Raw genomic sequence first — 20819 nt, 5'->3', positions numbered from 1 at the left:
ACATTTTTTGTAAATCTCAATGCCTGGCTTTCAACAGGATCAGCTAAATTCTCTTATCCACTTTGTATTCCATTTGCTGCAACGAGCTGTTTAGGTGGAACTATACAAAGAAAAACCAGTATCACACATATATATATTTGGAAAAGGGAAGAATATTTTAACAGGCTTTCAGATTATTGTGAATGGTCTTCCCCAAAATATGCCAAGTCACAATTTTTTAAAGATTAGTTACAATGTGGATCTGAAAACGCATCAATTTTTCCTGTTACATTAAAATCATCTGTTCTACCTTGTACTTTGAATGGATCATTCATCCAAGCATGAATTTATAACATTATGCATTATACATTGGATATACAATATACATTGTATATAACATTATACAACATTAAAACAACACACTTGCTAACATTACCAGTGATTTCTTTAAAAAAAGAAGTCTTTAAAGTCTATTAGACTCATTATGATGGATAAAAGTTTTCTAAAACTTCCATTTTTTGCTTAAAAGCTCAAATTTTATCATTGCCAAAGGATACTGTCAATTATTTTCCTTGAGGCAACAAATTCACTTTGTTCATTATCAAAAAAATCTGCCAAATACCGAAATCTGAATAATCAGTGTCTATTATTCTTTCACGTACAATGATCCATGAACAAAAGCAGCTAGCTCCACATCCGACTCAAACAACCACACAAGAAGGTTGCTCTTCCTTGAAGCAACCACTGTACTTCAGCATGTGTTTTATGAATACTTTCCATTTCATCATACAGAATATTAAGACATGTACTCAAAGGTCACAACTTAAACTATTTTTCCTGCTTCACCAAGGAAATCGCTGTTAAACTAGTAACTTGTTTAAATCATTTATTAATTCTAAGAGTTTATCTGTAGATTCTTTTGAATTTCCCATATAAACAATCATGTCATCTGTGAATGACAGCTTTGTTCCTGCTTTTTCAAAGTTTATTTAATATTTGTTTCAGGGGCAGCCTGGGTGGCTCAGCGGTTTAGTGCTGCCTTCAGCCCAGGGCATGATCCTGGAGACCCGGGATCGAGTCCCACATTGGGCTCCCCGCGTGGAGCCTGCTTCTTCCTCTGCCTTTCTCTCTCTTTCTGTGTCTCTCATAAATAAATTTTAAAAAAATCTTTAAAAAAAGTATTTGTTTCATAACACTTCCCTTCTCCTCTACCTGCCTGAATACTATTGTCCTATATTTTACTTCTACATGTTTTACACCCACAATGTATTTTTTGTATTTTTGCTTTAAATAGTTTATTGTCTTTTATGAAGAGATTTTAAATTAAAAACAAACAGACAAACAAACAAAACACCCAAAGCTTTATATTTGCCCACAGTTACCATTTCTGGTCCTTAATTCCTTTCTGTAGATCCAGATTTCTTAGTTGTTAGCCCAGCATACTAATATCCTATATACTTTCTAGTCTTTTCATATGTTTTATTTTGTCTAACTTTTGTTGCTCTAATCTTCAATAATCCTTCCTTCTACAATGTCTAATCTGCTGTTAATTCCATCCAGTTCACTTTTCAAATAGACATAATTTTTATCTCCAAGAAGTCTGATTTGGATTTAAAAAATTATATCTTCCAAATGTCTATACACATGTTCAACCTATCATTTTACTCCTCCATGGAACACAATTATTTATAATAACTGGGCTTTTTCCAGCTTTATGAGATATAATTAACATATAAGTTTAAGGTATACAATGTGTTTGTTTGATACACTTAAATTCTGCAAAATAAATACCACCATAGCTTTAACACCTCCATCACCTCACATAATTGCCATTTCCTTTTTATGATGAGAACATCTAAGATCTACTCACCCATTCATTCATTGATAGGTTATTTCTAGATCTTGGTTTGTAATTGTTTGCTGTTTTATACTAATTCTATCATCTGTGTTATTCCTGGGTCAGTTTTGATGTTCTCATTATGTATTTTTTTAACTACTTTTTTGCCAGCCTGGTAATTTTTTATTGGATGCCAGAACACTGAGAATTTTACATTGCTTAGCACTGGATATTTTTGTGTTCCTATAAACATTCTTGAGCTTTTTTTTTTTTTTTTTTAAGGCGTAAATTTATTTGACAGAGCATAAGCAAAGAGTAGTGGCTGAGGGAAAGGGAGAAGCAGACTCCATACTGAGCAGGGAGCCCAGTGTGGGGCTTGATCTGATCATGACCTGGGCCGAAGGCAGATGCTTAACCAACTGAGATACCCAGTCACCCCACATTCTTGACCTTTATTCTGGAACACAGTTAAACTATCCGACCACAGGAATAAAGTATTGATACATGCTATAATACGGCTGAACCTGGAAAAAGTGTTTAGTGAAAGAAGTAACCTGGAAAATGTGTTTAGTGAAAGAAGATGTAACAAATTATGTATATGATTCCATTTATATGAAATGTCCAGATTAGGCAAATTCACAAAGTTAGAAAGTAAATTAATAGTCACAGGAAATGGAGAGAAAAGGGAATCAATGATCAATGGTAATGGGTACAGGCTTCTCTTTCTGGGGTGATGAAAATGTTCTGGAATTATATGCTGGTTAATGGTTGCACACCCTGGTGAATATACACAAAACCACTAATTATAAACTTTAAAAGGGTATTTTTTACAATGGTCTCTAAATTACATCTAAAAAATTAAAATCAAAATTTAAAAGTAGAATTACCTAAAAACAGATCAATCTTTCTGGGTTTTGCTTTGAAGGTACGTAGATAGGACCAGAGCAGCATTTTAATCTAGGGCTAATTTTATTCTACTACTGAAGCAAAATCTTTGAATACTTTACTTAATGACCTGTGAATTATGAAGCATTTCACTCCTGTGTGAACAGTCACTATACCTGGCCCTATAGGAGTAGCAGTAATTTTCCCCACTAATACTTGCAGGTGATTCTTTCTCTAGTCTTCCTTACTCTTGCACTGATAAATACCCAACTGAAGAATCGGATGGCACCCTCAGTCTATCACTGCAATTTTCTTTTGGTACAGCTTTCTCCTCTCTAATATCCTCCTGCCCTGGGAACTTTAGCCACTTTGGGGATGCCATGATCTCCCAGCTCCACTTGTTCCACTCAGGGAAACCTCTGAGCCTTGGAAACTTTGTCCGGACAGGAAGCTAGGACAATTTTAGGGTTGACCTTGTTTGTTTACAATTTCTCACAGATCACTGTCCTATGGCCCAATCTCTTAAAATCCACTGTTTCATATATTTTGTCAGTTGTTTCAAGTAGTGGAGTAAATTTAGGCCCTGTTATTCCACTTTGGCCAGAAACTTTATTAATCTTTACAAAGAACCAACTTCTTGTTTGTTGACTTATTTTTTATTATCTTTGTCTTCTTCAGATTTGTTTTGCTCTTTATCTAGATGCTTAAATCATTAATATTCAATCTTTCTTCTCTTCTGGTACACAAATTTAAGGCTAATACTTTTGACTGCATTCCTTCCACAGGGTTTCATATTTCTGTTGGTCATCAATTCAAAGTATTCACTAATTTCTATTAGGATTCTTTCTTTGTCCTTGGTTTATTTATAAACTATACTGCTTAATTTTGTAAACTTTGGAGGATTTTCTGATCATCTATTTGCTATTATTTCTACCTTAATTACACTCTGCTGAAAAATATGCACTATAAGGTGTTGGTCTTCTGAAACTTGCTGAGACTGCTTTTATGTTCTAGCATAAATCAGTATTACATGATCAATTTTGGTATATATTCTATGTGCACAAAAAAATGTATATTCTGGGGGCAGTCAGTTGAGTGTCTGACTCTTGGTTTCGGCTCACGTCATGATCTCAGGATTGTAAGATCAAGCCAAGTCAGGCTCCACACTCAGCACAGAGTATGCTTGAGACTCTCTCTCCTCTGTCCCTCCCCTCCACACTTTCTTGCTCTTTCTCTAAAATAAATAAATGTTTTAAGAAAAAGTATATTCTGCAATTGTTAAGTGTAATATTGTGTGTGTGTGTGTGTGTGTGTGTGTGTGTGTGTGAGACTCACCAAATGAGTCAAACTTCCTAATTTCCTGGTTCAAATCTTCTATATCTTTAGTGGAATTTGTTTATGTTTTAATTTTGATCTGCTTCTTCTACAAGTTATAGAGACATATGTTAAAATCTTCCTCTTTGGTCAATAATGACTTATCCATTTCTCCTTTTAGTTTTGTCAGCTTTTGAGGCATATATAAATTTAGTATTCTTATTGAAATGATCCTTTTTCATAATAAAGTATCTTTGTTTTCAGGAGTGTATCTTGTCCTTTAAAAGACGTATCTTGGACAGCCCTGGTGGCTCAGTGGTTTAGCGCCGCCTTCAGCCCAGGGCGTGATCCTGGAGACCTGGGATCGAGTCCCACGTCGGGCTCCCTGCATGGAGCCTGCTTCTCCCTCTGCCTGTGTCTCTGCCTCTCTCTCTCTCTGTATCTTTCAGGAATAAATAAAATCTTAAAAAAATAAAATAAAAGATGTATCTCTTGCAAGGCACCTGGGTGGCTTAGTCAGTTAAGTGTCTGACTCTTGGTTTCCACTCAAGTCATGTTCCAGGTTTGTGAGACTGAGACCCATGTCAGGCTCTGTGCCCAGTGTGGACTCTGCCTGATATTCTTTCTAGCTCCCTCTCCCAACTCACACTCTCTTTCTCTCTAAAATAAATAAATAAAATCTTGCTCGTGTGCACTATCTCTCTCTCTCTCTCTCTATATATATATATAAACACATACAAACACACATATATATACAGTCTGACAATCTTTGAATTTTAAGTGGAATATTTCATACATTTACATTTATTTCCTAACATAGTTCAATCTAAATACATATTTGCTTTCCTGTTTTCTTATCTCTTCTTTGTTCTTTTCTTTCTTGTCTCCTTTTGGATTTATTATTTTCCTTATATTCTCTTACTATTCTTGTAGCAAACAATAACATGACGAATATCTGAGTATTGTTAGAAATTCACATTTTCAGGGGTACCTGGCTGGATCAAGTGGTAAAGCATGTGACTCCTGATCTCAGGGTTGTGAATTCTAGCCCCATGTTGGATGCAGAGTTACTTAAAAAAATAAAATCTTTGAGGCACCTGGATGGCTTCGTTAGTGGAACATAATCTCAGGGTTGGGAGTTCAAGCCCCACACAGGGTGTGGAGATTACTTTAAATAAAATCTTTAAAAAAAAAAAAAAAAAAAAGAGGGGATCCCTGGGTAGCGCAGCGGTTTGGCGCCTGCCTTTGGCCCAGGGCGCGATCCTAGAGACCCAGGATTGAATCCCACCATCAGGCTCCCGGTGCATGGAGCCTGCTTCTCCCTCTGCCTGTGTCTCTGCCTCTCTCTCTCTCTCTGTGACTATGATAAATAAATAAAAATTAAAAAATAAAAATAAAAAAAAAAAAGAAATAAATTCAAATTTTCAGACTCCAATCCAATGTACTAAACCAAAAATTCTCAGGTGAGGCTCAGCAATCTGGGTTTTAACAAGCCCTTCTAGTTATTGTGACATATGTTGATGAACCACTGCCCTAAATATTACAACATGCTCTTGCCTTAATACTTTTAGTACTTCCCATGCAATGCAGAGACTTTAACTGTATACAGTTGATCCTTAACAACATGGATGTGAACCACATGGGTCCATGTATATACAGAATTTTTTCAATAAATATAGTACAGAGGAACCTGGGTAGCTCAGATGGTTAAGTGTCTGACTCTTAATTTCAGTTCAGGTCATGATCTCGGGGTTGGACATGGAGCGTGCTTAAGACTCTTTCTCCCTCTCCCCCTGCTCCTCCCTGCCTTAAAATAAAATATATATAAATAAAATAAAATAAAATAATAAATAAAATAAAATAAAATAAAATAAAATAAAATAAAATAAAATAAAATAAAATAAAATAAAATAAAATAAAATAAAATAAAATAAAATAAAATATAATAAAATAAAATAAAAATAAAAATAAAAATAAAAATAAAAATAAAAATAAAAATAAAAATAAAATAAACAGCACAGTTACTGGGGCACCTGGCTGGCTCAGTAGGTAGACCACGCGACTCTTGATCTTGGGGTTGTGAGTTCAAGCCACATGTTGAGTGAAGACTTTGATTTAAAAATATAAATAAATAGGGGTACCTGTGTGGCTCAGTCAGTTGAGTATCTGACTTTGGCTTGGGTCATGATTGGGATCCTGGAGTTGGGATCCTGGTGCTATCTCTCTCTCTCTCAAATGAATAAATTAAAATCTTTAAAAATAAATAAATAAAAAGGACAGTACAGCAAAAATGTTTTTCTCTTAAGATTTTAACACTTTCTTTAGCTTTATTGTAAGAATAACAGTATATAACATACAAAACAGGTATTAATCAACTATTTTGTTATTAGTAAGGCTTCTGGTCAACAGTAGGCTATTTATTAGTTAAGTTTTGGGGAAGTCAAAAGCTTTATGAAAGTGTTTAACTGTGCGGGGGGGGGGGGCGCCTTGGCATCCTTCAACTCTACATTGTTCAAAGGTCGATCATATTTCTTCCTGCCTTACCTGAATACTGTCATGTATTTTAACTTCTACAGTTATTTTAGACTCAAAGGTATTGTACTATGTAACAGAACTGCTATTGTAAACAGTCAATACATACTTAGCTTTATAAACAGACATACTTTTTTGGTGTCCTTCATTCTTTCAGCACAGGATAATTTCCATCTATCTGAAAAATTAATTCCCTTTAGCTGTTTAATACTAGTGTACTAGTAACGTATTCTCTCTGATTTTGTTTTTGTAAAAATCTATTTAACCTTAATTTTTCACAGAAATTTTAATTGTAGAAACTTGGGTTAGCAGTATTTTCTTTCAGCACTATACAGATTTCATTCTCATGTCTTTGTTTAATGTTTAAACATTAAACATTTAATCATTTCTATTCAGAAATCAGTGCCTGGCTTACTGTTGTTTGAAGTTGCCTGGTTTTGCCTCTAATTTTAAGACTTTTTTTAATCTCTGTTTTTCAGCAACTTGATTTTGACTGATAAGGTTTTCTTTTGATTAATCCTTCTTTAGGTTTTCAGAAGTTCTAGAATCTGTACTGTGTTATCTTTCATCAGTTTAAAAATTTTAATATATTGTTTCTTCATTCCTTTTTCCTCTCCATTGAACCTAATAACAAGTTTGTTAGACCTTTTCCCCTCTCTCCCACTGATCTCTTAAGCTTTCCTGTGTTTACATTGCTTTTCTTTGTGTTTCAATCTACATATTTTCTGACAGTTCTTCCAGTTTACTATTCTCTCCTCTAGTGTACCTAATCTGCTATTAGACCCACGTATCAAATTCTTAATTTCAATTATTATCGTTCTCAGTTCTAGAGTTTCCTCTTGATTCTTCCATACAGATTCCAATTCGCTGATAAATTTTCCATGATTCAACTATTTTCTTAGTTATTTCAAAATCAGTATCTAGTAGATCACTTGTAATATGTTTATGCTGTCTTTCCTTACCCATTCCCTTGTTATTTATTTGGTCCTGTTTTCTATTATGTCTACAATTTTTGACTGAAAGGGAAATCTTACTTATGGAAATTTGTAAAAACTCAGGATGATGTTATTTCTTCCATAAAGGATTTAGTTTTCTTTTGGCAAGTTGAAAAATATTAGCCACCACCCTAGTAACAATTTGAAGCTGGTCTATTTTGGTTTACTCTTACTCACAGAAGCCTTTTGAGGTACTGACTTGAAAGCCTGGAGGGTTTACCATAGATCCCCTCCTCCTTGAAGATCATGAACAATAATTTTGTTCCCTCCTTCTGAGACTGTTTAAATCTTAGTGAAAAATCCACTTCATTTTTCTATGCCTGAGCCCAAATACATGAGTTAGAATTAGTAAATGCTTTAAGTCAATATTACTTGCAAGAAGTTGAACTCACTACTGAGATTCACGAGGATCTCAGTCCTCAAGTCATGGCTGTTTGATAGCTTCAAACTCCAGTTTTCATCTTCCTAGCCCAACGACTGCTCTAGGTGTCTGCTTTCTGTTCAGCCTCTATGCCATGCATTGAGAACGGAGAAATGTCTCAAGGGAAATATGCATGGCTTATCTCAATGTATTTCCCTTTTTCCTGGGATCTTCGCCCCTGAAGTCCTGGCTTTTCTGTTCTCTAGTGTCTTTCCCCTCTTTTTTATTGGTAGTGGGGATGGTGGTATTTTATGTAGATAGAAAGAAGGATTAATCTAATCTAATAGTAGCTATTCCATCATATCTAGAAGCAGAAGTCTGAAAACTCCAGCTCCTTTGACCCCCGTATTATTTCATAATGAAGTCTGAGCTTTACTATTTCCTGATTGTTTCCTAATAACCACACTATCTATGTTTAGGCCTCAGTATCTCCTACTTGTACTACTGCAAAGAATAGTATTGGATATTTCTGATTCTAACCCATGTGCTCCACCAGAAATTCTCAAGTTTAGTTGGCACCATTAGGGATGATTTCTTAAAGTACAGATTTCTAAACCCTATCCGTAAGTATAAAATAAATGAGTTGGCAGGCCTTCAGTAAAACCTTAGAATTACCACCAGCCCCACCAAACACACACATACACACGCCTTCCCGAAGTGATTCTGATAGAATCATTCCATGAATTGGTATTTGGAAAAAATCAATACTCTATACCTCAGCTGCCAATTTCCTTTCTGAATTATAAATCCGATCAGCCACTAAGATGATAATCTGCTTGTATTGGTTTATTATCCTTCTACAAATAAAAAGAATCTATGTATACTGTATCAGTATAGTTATGTATATACATAGGTGTATGTTTATGTGTGTGCATGATAAAGTGGAAGAGATAAACCAAAAACCAGTGTAAGTAAGGGGGAAAGGAAGGGAGGGTAAAAGCAAGGTATGAAAGTGAGAAGGAGCATGACTGTGAGACATATATGGCTTCAAGATGCTCATGGTTTAGTAAGGGAGGAAATACATGCATAAAACTTAGCTACTTCATGAACCTCCCAGAGACTTTTTAGGTTTTAAAAGATGAGCCTAAGAAATTACTTTGTAAAGAAGAGATATTTGTATCTCACTAAGTATCTAATGACTTGCATGAAATTTTGAAGTTCTGACTCTTGCTTCAAAAGGACAGGGAAGGAGAGGGGGGAGGCGGGGAGGAAAGGGGAAGGGAGGAGAGGGAAAGGGAGAAAGAAAAAAAGAGAAGGAAAGGAAGGAAGGAAAAAACAGCAGACTACTACATACTATCTCTGGATATGCACCTACACTTGAATATGAGTATCATGAAACAGGTTGACCACCATTCAAAGAACTCTACGAGTTTGTCTAAATTATTCATTTTACTGGATTCTGTTAACTCCTTGGGAATCTGAAAATCTTTTCTTCAAGCACATATTTAGAGGGTTAATTAATGGTTTTTGAAACAAATTGATTCAACAAATTACTGACTAAAAAATTCTATCAATAGGAACTGGCAGTGGCAAGAATTTAAATTAAATAGAGCTTCCCAATAAGCATCCTCCAACTTCTTTAGAGAAATATTTTCTTCTAACTGCATATACCTCAGAACATTGTGGATTCAAGCTTTCAAGCTCCCATGTATAGGATAGCCAAATTTGTATCATCTTTAAATGCAATCATATAGAACTCTATTGTTATTATAAAGGCAAATTAAACGTATTATTCAATGACATTTCAAAAGTGTTTAAAAAAAAACAGAATTACTTTGTTAGTCACAGTGTTGATTGCCAGAGTTGGAGAGGCACTTCCCGAAATAATACACTCCATTCCCAAAGAATCTGAATCTATGCTATATGGAGTTGAGGCCTAAAATACAAGAACAAAATAAATAATCATTAGCTTATATATCCAGCAACTTTAACACAATTTGAAGGTATTTCATCAAATTCTCCAACATCCAGTTTTGTGCTGTTTCTGAAAACATGAATTTAAATCCTTACTGAAATCTCTTGTACTGTATTTTAATATGGTACTGACTTGATATCACAAAGTCCATTGGTTTGGCTACTTTGAACCAGCTCTTTTAACTGACTGTGGAACAGCTGAGCAAAAATCCTAAACTTCTGTAGTAGAGACTGCTTGCGGTCATCTAATATCCATTTTCCGTCTTCTCCCTTTTAGTAATAAAACCCTATAGTTATTGACTTATGGCGGCTCTGCTACTACCACCTTTCCAGGCCTCATTTGCAACCAGTTGTGGCCATGTGACTAAGGTGTACAAGTGGCCACGTAACTAACTTGTGTAAAGCAGATGTGAGCAACAGTGATATGTGCAACTTCTGTCTACCTTTTTGAAGAACCTGCTTGTCTTCCACTGTCTTTCCCTCTTATTGTAGGCTGGGACACAGACATGAGGTGGTAAACTTGCTTAATCAAAAAGCCAAGGGTAATACCCTAGGGAACATCGAAAAGATGAGAAGAAACAAAAACATCTGAATGAACTTGTAGAACACAGCTGGTTGGTTATCTGTCTAATCTATCAGCTCTAATTATGTGAAAGAAATAAATCTCTGACTTAAGGTTCTCAGTTGCTTAATTTTTCTTCCTTTATCTGTTAGTGCAATAGAACAGATCTGAGTAACACAACTTCATACACATTGTTTATAGAGCTAACATGGAGGTCAAAATTCTACATTTAGAATCCAGGATATAAATGGTGATAACTTCTTTTTTTCGTAAGAGATGATTTATGGCTTTGGTGAGTACTCAAGAGCGTTCAACGTCAATGCCAAAGCTGAAGAAGGATAGACATAAACAATTTGTGGCTATGATGCTAGTTCTATGTATATTCCTCTTCTGCCCCCCCCCAAAAGCCATATATGGTCCCAAGTGAGGATGCATTTTTAAAACACCACACTAAATGAAAAAGAGGGCAGTTTCACCAAGACATATTTCTAAGATTAATCTACTTATCACTTAATCCCTCATCATGAATTTTTTTCTTCAGACAACTGAAGAAAAGGTAGGGACACGCAGTTTGATTGAAATGAAAAAAATAAAAGGCAAGCCCCCGCCCCCCCCCACCCCCCACGCGAAGACAGAATCTAGCACTTTTGTGCTGGGTACATGGGTACACATTGAGAGTGAGGCAAAAGTGGCAAAGGGCTTCAGAAATACAAGTGGAAGAAGTACAAAGACGATTTTGTCTATGCCTCAATTCTAGTGCCAGTCAACTTAGCTAAACCTGAATTAACATATAAGATTACTTTAAAACACTGTATCTCATGTTCCTCTAACTTAACTGAGTCATCTCCAATCCAACTATTGGTTCACGATTTCTCACTCCTCCCCACTCCTCCCCACTGGTAGGAAGAAGCAAGCATGTGTCTGTATGATGGCATGCAAATTATTCAACCTTTATGCTCTTTCACCCATCTATAAAAAGGAGGATTATGTCATTTCCTCCAGAAGTCTGTTAAGAGCATTAATGAAATAATTTATGCAAAGCTCTCAGCATGATACCTGAAACACAGTAAGGGCCAGCCTGTTGACTACTAGAACCTATCTGCTATTGATGCTGAGGATCTTTGAACGAGGGATATTTAATAGTGATTAATGAGAAAAGGGACAGATTTGATATGAGACACTGTTTTCCTACAAAGCTAGATTCATAGCTTCAGCTATTATAAATCAGATGGTAAATTTTAAAAATCTTTTAATTAAATATTATTTATGGACACTTCAGTCTGGTTCAATCAGGAGAATAAACAACACTCTCTTTACAACATGCTTTGATATGCTCAATAGTGTGGTATATATTTTTACTTACAGGCACACTGACAGACAATAAACAGTCTGATTAATAAAGCCAGGGGATCTAGGTATCCCAAAATGTATCTTGATAACTTGTTATTGTAGCCAAACCTCAAATTCTGGACAAAGAAAGTATCAATGAGTCTAATCTGGGGGAACCAGTCAGTTTATGAAAGATCCTTTCTGGCGTTTCCTCTTACTCCCTGTCAAAATCAAAATCCTACCCATTCAAGTTCTACTTCCAGTATGGTGATGTGATATCCCACAGAACAAGCTGGTAACAACTACAAACTAGGGGGGGTGAGGGAAGGAGGCACAGAGCATAAGATGACAACAAGCAGAGGATTCCAAGGAGTAAATATATTAGGCAGATATAGAAAAAAGTCAAAACTTGGAGACACTAGCCTCAGTTTCCTGGTTTCTTGCAGCTTTGCCCCAAGGCTGGGCAGTAGATGTGGAGGTAGGTAGCTAAAGTTGTCTTTCTGTCAGGTGGAACTAGGGAAAAGAACCCAGGTAAATAAATCTGAACAGGGTAGAATGTCAAAAGGGATACTCTAATACTATGTATGAGACACCACACAAGTCACAAAAGGTTGACCTGTGACTATGCAAATGCAGACTAGAATAAAGCAGACAGACTTACAGAATCAGATCGAAATTGGAACCACTGTCCATAGAAAAGAGAACTTAACAGTTTGAGACTAACATGGTTAACTGCCAGCTAAAACAGAAATACCAATATTCTATGGAAGATTGTAACAGAATCCAGAATCTATAAAACATTATTACTTACAATGTCCAAGATACAATCCAAAATTACAAGACATACAAGCAACTGGAAAAGACAACTTACTGTCAAGAGAAGAGATGATCTATGGTAGCCTACCACAAGAAGACTGAGATATTGAAATTATGAGACACAGACTTTAGCTAATTCTAATCATGCTCAATGAGATAAAGTAAAAAACAAAAACGAAGCACACTTGAATGAAAACATAATAAAGCAAATCTTAGTGGAGAAAATAAAAATATAAAAAGGAACAGAATCAAAATTTACAAAAGAAAACTACATTATCTGTATTTTGACAGTCAGAGGATAGGCTTAATATTAGAATGGAGATAAAACAGTAAAGAATCTGTGAACTCAAAGGCAGAAGCAACAAAAATTAAAGGACAAAAAGAAAAAAGATTGATTAAAAAAAATTAGAGCATCAGAAAGCTATGGGATGATCTCAATGGTGTAACATACTTAGAGATCAGGAAGGAGAGGAAAGAGAAAAAAAGAAAAAATATGCAAGGATTGATGACTGAACACTTCAGAAATTCTCTTAAAGACAAATGTATATATTTGAGAATCTCATAGTAAACCTCCATAAGACCTATTTTTTTAAAAAAATCCCACTTGGATATTTCATGATTGAACTACTGAAAATTAAAGACAGAAAGCAGCAAAGGAAAAATGGCGTATCACATATAGAAGAATACTGATTGGAAATGATCAGATTTCTCATAAAAATGATGGAGGTCAGGGCACTTGAGTGGCTCAGTCAGTTAGGTGGCTGGCTCTTTATTTCAGCTCAGGTCATTATCTCAGAGTCCTAGGAAGGAGCCCCAAGTTGGGCTCAGCACTCAGTACGGAGTATGCTTGTGGATTTCCTCTCCCACTGCCCCTTGCCCTGCTCATTCTCTCTCTCTCAAATAAATCTTTTTTTATTTAAAAATGATGGAGGTCATTAGAAAGTAAACATCTTTAAAGTACTGAAGGAAAAAACCTTTCAATCTAGACTGTGTATCATAGGAAAATATTCTTTAGGAAAGAAGGCACAAGAAAGACATTTTCAGAGAAACAAAAACTAAGAGAATCTGGTGCCAAGAGACCTGCATATATTGCAAGATAGTTCATTAGGCTAAAGGTAAATTACAGCATAGGGAAATGTGAACCTTGAGAAGTGAATTAAATAAAGCACCAGAAATGGTAAACATCTGGGTAAATATAAAAGCTTGTTTTCCTCTTAGGTTTTAAAAACAGTATGATTATTTAAGGCAAAATTTGTAACATTGTCTCACAATATATGCAGATGTCATACATATTACAACTAGAAGGAATGATGAGAATAGGGGCAAAAGGGACCCATGTGGTTGGAAGAGATTTCTGCATTTTATATGAAATGGTAAATTATTATGTCTGAGTAGACTACAAAAGGTTAGGAACATATACTGGAATTCAAATATATAAGTCCCAATCTATAGCTAAAAAGCCAATAGATAAATTTAAATAGAAACCTAAAATACATCTAAGTAATCTAAAAGGAGGCAGGAAAGGGGGAAAGAAAGGAACTAAAAACATAGAGGTCAAACAGAAAACAAAATGAAGACCTAAATCTAACAATATCAATAATTACATTTAAGTTAATAATCTAAACCTCCACTAAAAAGATTATCAAAGATACTAAAAAAGAATCCGCTAACTGCAGCCTACAATAGTCACAACTTCAAACATACAGACACAGAGGAGATGAAAGTAATACATTCAAAAATATATACACTGTAAACAGTAAACATAAGGATGAAATGACTGTATTAATAGCAGATTAAACAGACTTTATGACAGAGTATACCAAACGATTAAAAAACACTTGATAGGGATGCCTGGGTGGCTCAGCAGTTGAGCGCCTGCCTTTGGCTCAGGGTGTGATGCCGGGGTCCTGGGATGGAGTCCCACTTGGGTCTTCCTGCATGGAGCCTGCTTCTCCCTCTGCCTATGTCTCTGCCTCTCTCTCTCTGTGTTCTCTCATGAATAAGTAATTAAAATAAAATAAAATGTAAATGTGACTAATAAAAGAGCTTCAAATTACATGAAGCAAAAACCAATTAAAATCAGTAAGAAAAACACTGGCATGCATTAGCAAAATGCCTTGATCTAATTGATATTAGAGAACACTATATCCAACTGTAGAATACATATTCTTTTCAAGTGCACACAGATATTTCACTATAATATAACACATGCTGAGCCACAAAATAAGTCTTAATAAATATGTAAAAGCTGAAATGAAAAAAAAAAAACTTTATTATAAAGCAGTAAGATATCTAGGAATATCCAAATATTTGGAATACTTGGAAATAACACATTTATGTAAGTAATTCATGAGTCAGGTAAGACTCACCAGAGAATTTTTTTAAATACTTTGAACTAAATGATAAAAAAAGATGCCATATACCAAAATTTGTGAGATGCAGTTAAAGCAATCTTAAAGGTAAACCTAAGCTGGACACAGCTAGAAATATCAGTAAGTAGAAGGAAGTAAATGATAAATACAGAAATAAAATAGAAAACAGACAACAACAAAATTTAACAAAGACAAAATCTGGTTCTTTGAAAAGACTAACAAAATTGAGAAACACTGAGCTATCCTGGAAAAAAAAAAGAGAAAATACATATCCTCAAATTCAGGAATGAAAGAAGAGTTATTACTACAGATTCTATAAATATTAAAAGAAAATATCATAAACCACTTTATACCAACAAATTCAACAACTTAGATCAAAGGAACAAATGCCTTTAAGAATATAACTTACCAAAAGCGGCATTAAAAAGAAAAAATACTAATAGTCTCATATCAAATAAATTAAACATCAAAAACCTACCCACAAGAAACCCTGCAGGGCCAGATGGTTTCCACTAATGAATTTTCTCCAATATTCAAGAAAGATATACCAATCTACAGAAACTTTTTTTAGAAAATAGAGGAAAGAATATCCCCAATATAAGGCCAATATAATACTAACGTCAAAACCTGAAAGACATTACAAAAGAAAATTATAAATCCAAATCCTTCATGAACACAGATGCAAAATTCTTTAACAACGTAGAGAAAACTGAACCCAACAATATATGAAAGGAATAATATATCATGACTCAGTAGGCTTTATTCAAGGAACACAAGGTTTAACACATCCTAAATGCAACCAGTGTAATTAAACATGCTAACAAAATGAAGAAAAGCCGTATGATCTATACCATTTCAAGTCGTATAGAAAAAATCTGATGAAATCCTACACCCATTCATGATTAAAAACTCTCTGAAACTAGGCTTACTGGAGACCTTCCTCAATTTAATAAAGGGTATCTACAAAATCCCAACAGATATGTCACACATGGGGGTGAAATACTGAACACTTTCCCCAAAAAAATTGAAATAAGGAAAGGATGCCCACTTTCATCACTTCTATTCAACACTGTACTGGAGATTCTAGTCACTATAATAAGGTGGGAAGGAACAAGAGTAAGAAGGACAGGAAACTGTTAAAGTGGAAAATCCCAAGGCACCATAAAAATAACTACTAAAACTATCAAGGTCATAGGATGCAAAGTTAATATATAAAAATTAATTTTATGGGCAGTCTGGGTGGCTCAGCGGTTTAGCGCCACCTTCAGCCCAGGGAGTGATCCTGGAGACCAGGGATTGAGTCCAACATCTGGCTCCCTGCACGGAGCCTGCTTCTCCCTCTGCCTGTGTCTCTGCCTCTCTCTCTCTCTGCCTCTCATTAAAAAATGAACAAAATATTTTTTAAAAATTAATTTTATATACTAGCAGCAAGCAACTGGAAAACTGATTCTAAAAAAATATATAGCTTTCAAAACCAAAATATTCAGGATTAAATCTAACTGGAAATATCCAGGTCCCCTACGCTGAAAACTTAAAAAACATTCCTGATAGAGAACTAATGAATGAAGAAACAGAACACTTGGATAATTAATATCCTTAAGATTTCAATTCCCAGGGTACCCCTACCCCACGCCCGCCACCATCAGGACTGCCTGGCAAGGAAAATGGAAGAAGGCATGAATGACAAAGAGGAATGAGGAAATTTTTGGTGGTGACTAAAATGTTCTTTTGACACTGGTGATAATTTCGCATGTGCAAATTCCTTAAACTATAAACTTTATTTGATGAATTGTATATAAACAATCTCTCAATAGTATTGTAAAATAGCAGAAAACTACATCCTACCCATTCATCCAAATGAACTAATGAAAACACTTCTAGCCTATAATCTCTAACTGGACAGGATTTCTTGGCTTTATAATCCCCAGGAACTTTTATTCACACCTACCTTTTAGAGGCAACATGTAGTTCCTCCCACATGATGTATACTCAGTACATGTTTACCAATTGAAATAAAAATTTTTTTTTCAGTTCTAGGAGTTCTAAAAGTAGGAATGTAGATTGCATTCCTTCTGCTCACTTCTACCTTTAACCGAATCCCCCCTTACTCAGGCTCAGAGATAAAAGGTACACAGAAGGGGATCACCTAACCAACAAAACCACTCTAACAATGACAGAAACTAAGTCACAAAATGACAACAATCTCAGATATGCAGCCAATGTAGAATATCCTGCCTAGAAGAATGTCCTCTTTTCTATTTATCCATCCATCTTCCAGTCATCATCATCTTTTTTTTTTTTTTAAGATTTTATTTATTCATGAGAGACAGAGAGAGGCAGAGACATAGGCAGAAGGAGAAGCAGGCTTCCAGTGGGGAGCCCAATGCGGGACTCAATCCCAGGACCCCGAGACCTGAGCCAAAGGCAGACATTTCAACCACTGAGCCACCCAGGTGTCCCATTCCAGTCATCTTTTTGATTAAACTTGTAATCGCCTTTGAACTGTCACACACAACTTAAGAATAAGTAATGTGTATGCCCCCATCTTTGTTCCAATAAAAGCTGGATAATTGCAGACTGTATGTTTTTTTTTCCCCCAGAGGCCAACACGTTTAAGATAGTGAGTTTATACAATACTTCTATGTATCTGGCCTTTACTCCCAAGTAATTTCCACAACAATGCATTGTAAGATTTTAGCTGAACTATCCATAGCAATTTCCTCCTTGTCTTCCTGCTTCTACCACTGTTCTCCTAGAGCAGCTAACAGTGTTCATGTTACAATGTAAGTCACATTATATCACTACTTTGCTTATAGCTCTCCAGTGGCTTTCTACCCTACCCTTCCCTTGGCCTAAAACCCAACTCTTTACAAAGGCATACAAGGCCCTGCACAATCTTCCTCCTACTCCCATTTATTTCTTTGATGTCAAGTTCTACTACTCTTCCCTCCTCCACAGGCTAGAACAGCCACAGTGACGATCTCGTTGTTTCTCAAGATTCCAGGTATGTTTCTACCTTGGAGTCTCTGCACTTGTGGGATTTCCAGGGCCCAAAGAGCTTATCGGCTCTGACAGCTGACAAGCTTGTCATTTACATTTATATATAAAGAAACTATGGCCAGAAAAATTAAACCTCTAAATTATAAATACAGTAACTTTAAAACTAGGTCTCCTAACCTTCTAGCTAAGTTCTATTTCCCCTAAATCTTGTAATCCATGACTTTGTAACATGACTTGATTTTACTTATAATTTTATTATGTTTTTACACAGAACAACTCTGGATGATTAAATGCTGCCAAAATATAACACAATCTACGGGAGGTGGGAGGGGGATGTTTTTGTCTTTAGAATTTCTATTTCCTACCACTGGCAGCACCCCAGGGGCATTATCTCCTATTTAGAACTCTCAAAGCACCTTACCAGTGCCAAACATACAACAGAAATACAGTAAACATGTGCCCTCGTTACCCATAAGCAAGTTACATACAACCATTTCAGCTTCTTCTATGACAATACTAAGTATGCCCACTTATTTTAAAACCCTGAATGAGGCACTCAGGCAAACACTAACCAGTGACCAGGAAGAGTCTCTTTCAATTACAAGAAACAATATACTCAAAAAAATAAATAAAAAATAAAAAAATTTAAAAAAATAAATTAAAATAAATAAAAAAAGAAACAATATACTAAAAAAAAATGCACCCCCAGTCTACTAATTTAACAGTCGTGCCCATATACACCTTGAAGAGACAAAAGATTTTTAAAAGATTTTTTGGATTAGATCCAATTTAAGAAATAAGTCAAGGGCTGTGAAAATGCAAGAGGCTGTGAAAAACAAAAGTGCACATAGATCTGAAAACACACATATTCAACCAATAGAAAAGAAGACATGTAGCAACCACATTCTCCTCTGTGTTCATCTCTAGCCTGTTTACTACAAACACCTATACCTCTCTACCTGAGCATATTTTTTCCAATTGGGGAACATGATTTGGCTTTGTGCAGGGCAGGCCAGAAGTACAAAAAAGGTAATGTCTCTAGTAACATCATCACTCAATGAAGTGGAAGAGCTGACAGCTCACTGTCCAGAACTCCCAGTGTTTCCCAGTTGGACTGAGCTCTAAGTGCTCACGGTGATACCTGACTTGTTAATCACCCCACCCCACCTTCCTAGTATCACCCCTCAAACTACCTGTACTGAATTCCTTGTCTACTCACAGTAGAACTCAAATCTTGACAGGGATCTTCTTTTCTCAAAAGGAATGTCTCCTGGGAGAGACAGGAAATCTTCCTTTAGCACAACAGTCCTCAAATTTTTTTATCTCAGGACTCCTTTGCACTATTACAAGTTACTGAGGTTCCCAAAGAGCTTTTATTTATGTGACTTATATCTATTTGTATTTACCTATTAGAAATTTAAACTGAAACAAAATTTATTAATTTATTTAAAACAGTGATACACTGCGTGTTAACATAAATATTTTGTATGAAAATATAGTGAGAAAATAAAAAACTTAGAAAAATGGCATTATCTTACATTTTTAAACAAGCTGCTTTAATGCTTTGGTTAACAGAAGTCTTCTGCATTCAATCTATTACAAAATCACAGGTCATACAGCCTCTGAAAAATTGTAAGTAAAAAAAGCAAAGAACATCTAATATTATGAACACAGCTTTGACCCCCTGGATCCCCTGAATGTGCCTCACACAGCTTTAGTATAACAGATTCCTATAAGCAAAGAATAATACTACAAATGACCAAGACACATGATTTAAATTTGAGGAGGGGGGAAGGCAATCAAAGAATGAACAGAGAATATGTTTCTGTGATTATCAACATGATAAGAGATGAACTATACTCATCTGAAGCACTCATTCTCTCTCTCTCTCTTTTTTTTTTTAACAAAGAACTGCTTAGAACAGGAGTTCTCTTTTCTGTTCCTTAACATTCAGTTCCCTTGGAACAGTTTCAGTTTTCCAGTCTTCAAGAAAATCACCATAGGTAATATCCAGCAATTTCTGCTTTTTCTACCCTAAAGCAGCTTCTAGTAGGCAGGGCACTTTTCATCAATATATCCGTTGGTTGAACAGAATAAGCAAAACCAAATTAAAAAAACAAAATAAATGCAAATGGTTAAAGAGAATATTTGTTAATCAATATAAAAACAGAAACTAATAGGACAGGAAAAAATGAAAGAAATTACTATCGTTGGACTCTATGCTCCAGCCATACAGACTAGCCAGTTCCTTAAAACTCTGGGCACTTCTTTTATTGAAGTTATTTATTGGGGGGTGCGGGGGAGGGGCACAAAGAAAGAGGGAGGGAGGGGGGGAGGGGTACAAGCTGATTCTACCCTGGGCAGAAGGCGGGTCTTGATCTCATGATTCCTGAGATCATGACCTGAGATGAAACTAAGAGTTGGATGCTCAACTGCCTGAGCTACCCAGGTGCCCCTTTGAGCACTTTTTTTTTTTTTTTTAAACAACTAGGCTTGTACATGTAATTCCCCTTGCTCTTTCACATTGCCAACCACCCTCATCTGCCTTATTTCTGTCCATTTACCAGGCCTCATGGAAACACCAGTTCTCTGCTTTATAGGTCCAAAGTTCTCAAGACCCTTATCTTTTATAGTGACCACACAATCTATCATCCAAATGCAATTTTGAGAATGAATAGGGAACTATTAATTATGCTGAGACAAGCAATATTATGAATTATCAGTTTAGATTTCCTGCTTAACTAAGAGTTTCAAAGGAAAGTCTGTCTTGCTTACCACTATTCCCCCAACACTTAGCTCTATGCTTACAATGTAAAAGGTGTGCTCTCTCAATAAATGGCAAAAATAATGCAAATTTATTTTT

General features: G+C 35.6%; 1 protein-coding gene across 5 annotated transcripts in view; it reads right to left on the bottom strand.

The window, feature by feature from the left end:
- FOXJ3 (forkhead box J3) overlaps nucleotides 1-20819 on the bottom strand; it is a 141777-nt gene that overhangs the window by 26038 nt on the left and 94920 nt on the right. For 3 of the 5 annotated variants that reach the window (XM_072771645.1, XM_072771648.1, XM_072771649.1), the window contains exon 6: nucleotides 9738-9839. The exons of the other annotated variants lie outside the window; for them this stretch is intronic. In XM_072771645.1, coding sequence (XP_072627746.1) covers nucleotides 9738-9839 — 102 coding nt within the window. The remainder of the gene's footprint in view (nucleotides 1-9737; nucleotides 9840-20819) is intronic. 5 annotated transcript variants of the gene reach the window in all.

Source organism: Canis lupus, chromosome 13, assembly GCF_048164855.1.
Source record: "Canis lupus baileyi chromosome 13, mCanLup2.hap1, whole genome shotgun sequence".
Lineage (NCBI taxonomy): Eukaryota > Metazoa > Chordata > Mammalia > Carnivora > Canidae > Canis > Canis lupus.
This window is presented reverse-complemented; position numbering and strand designations above follow the sequence as displayed.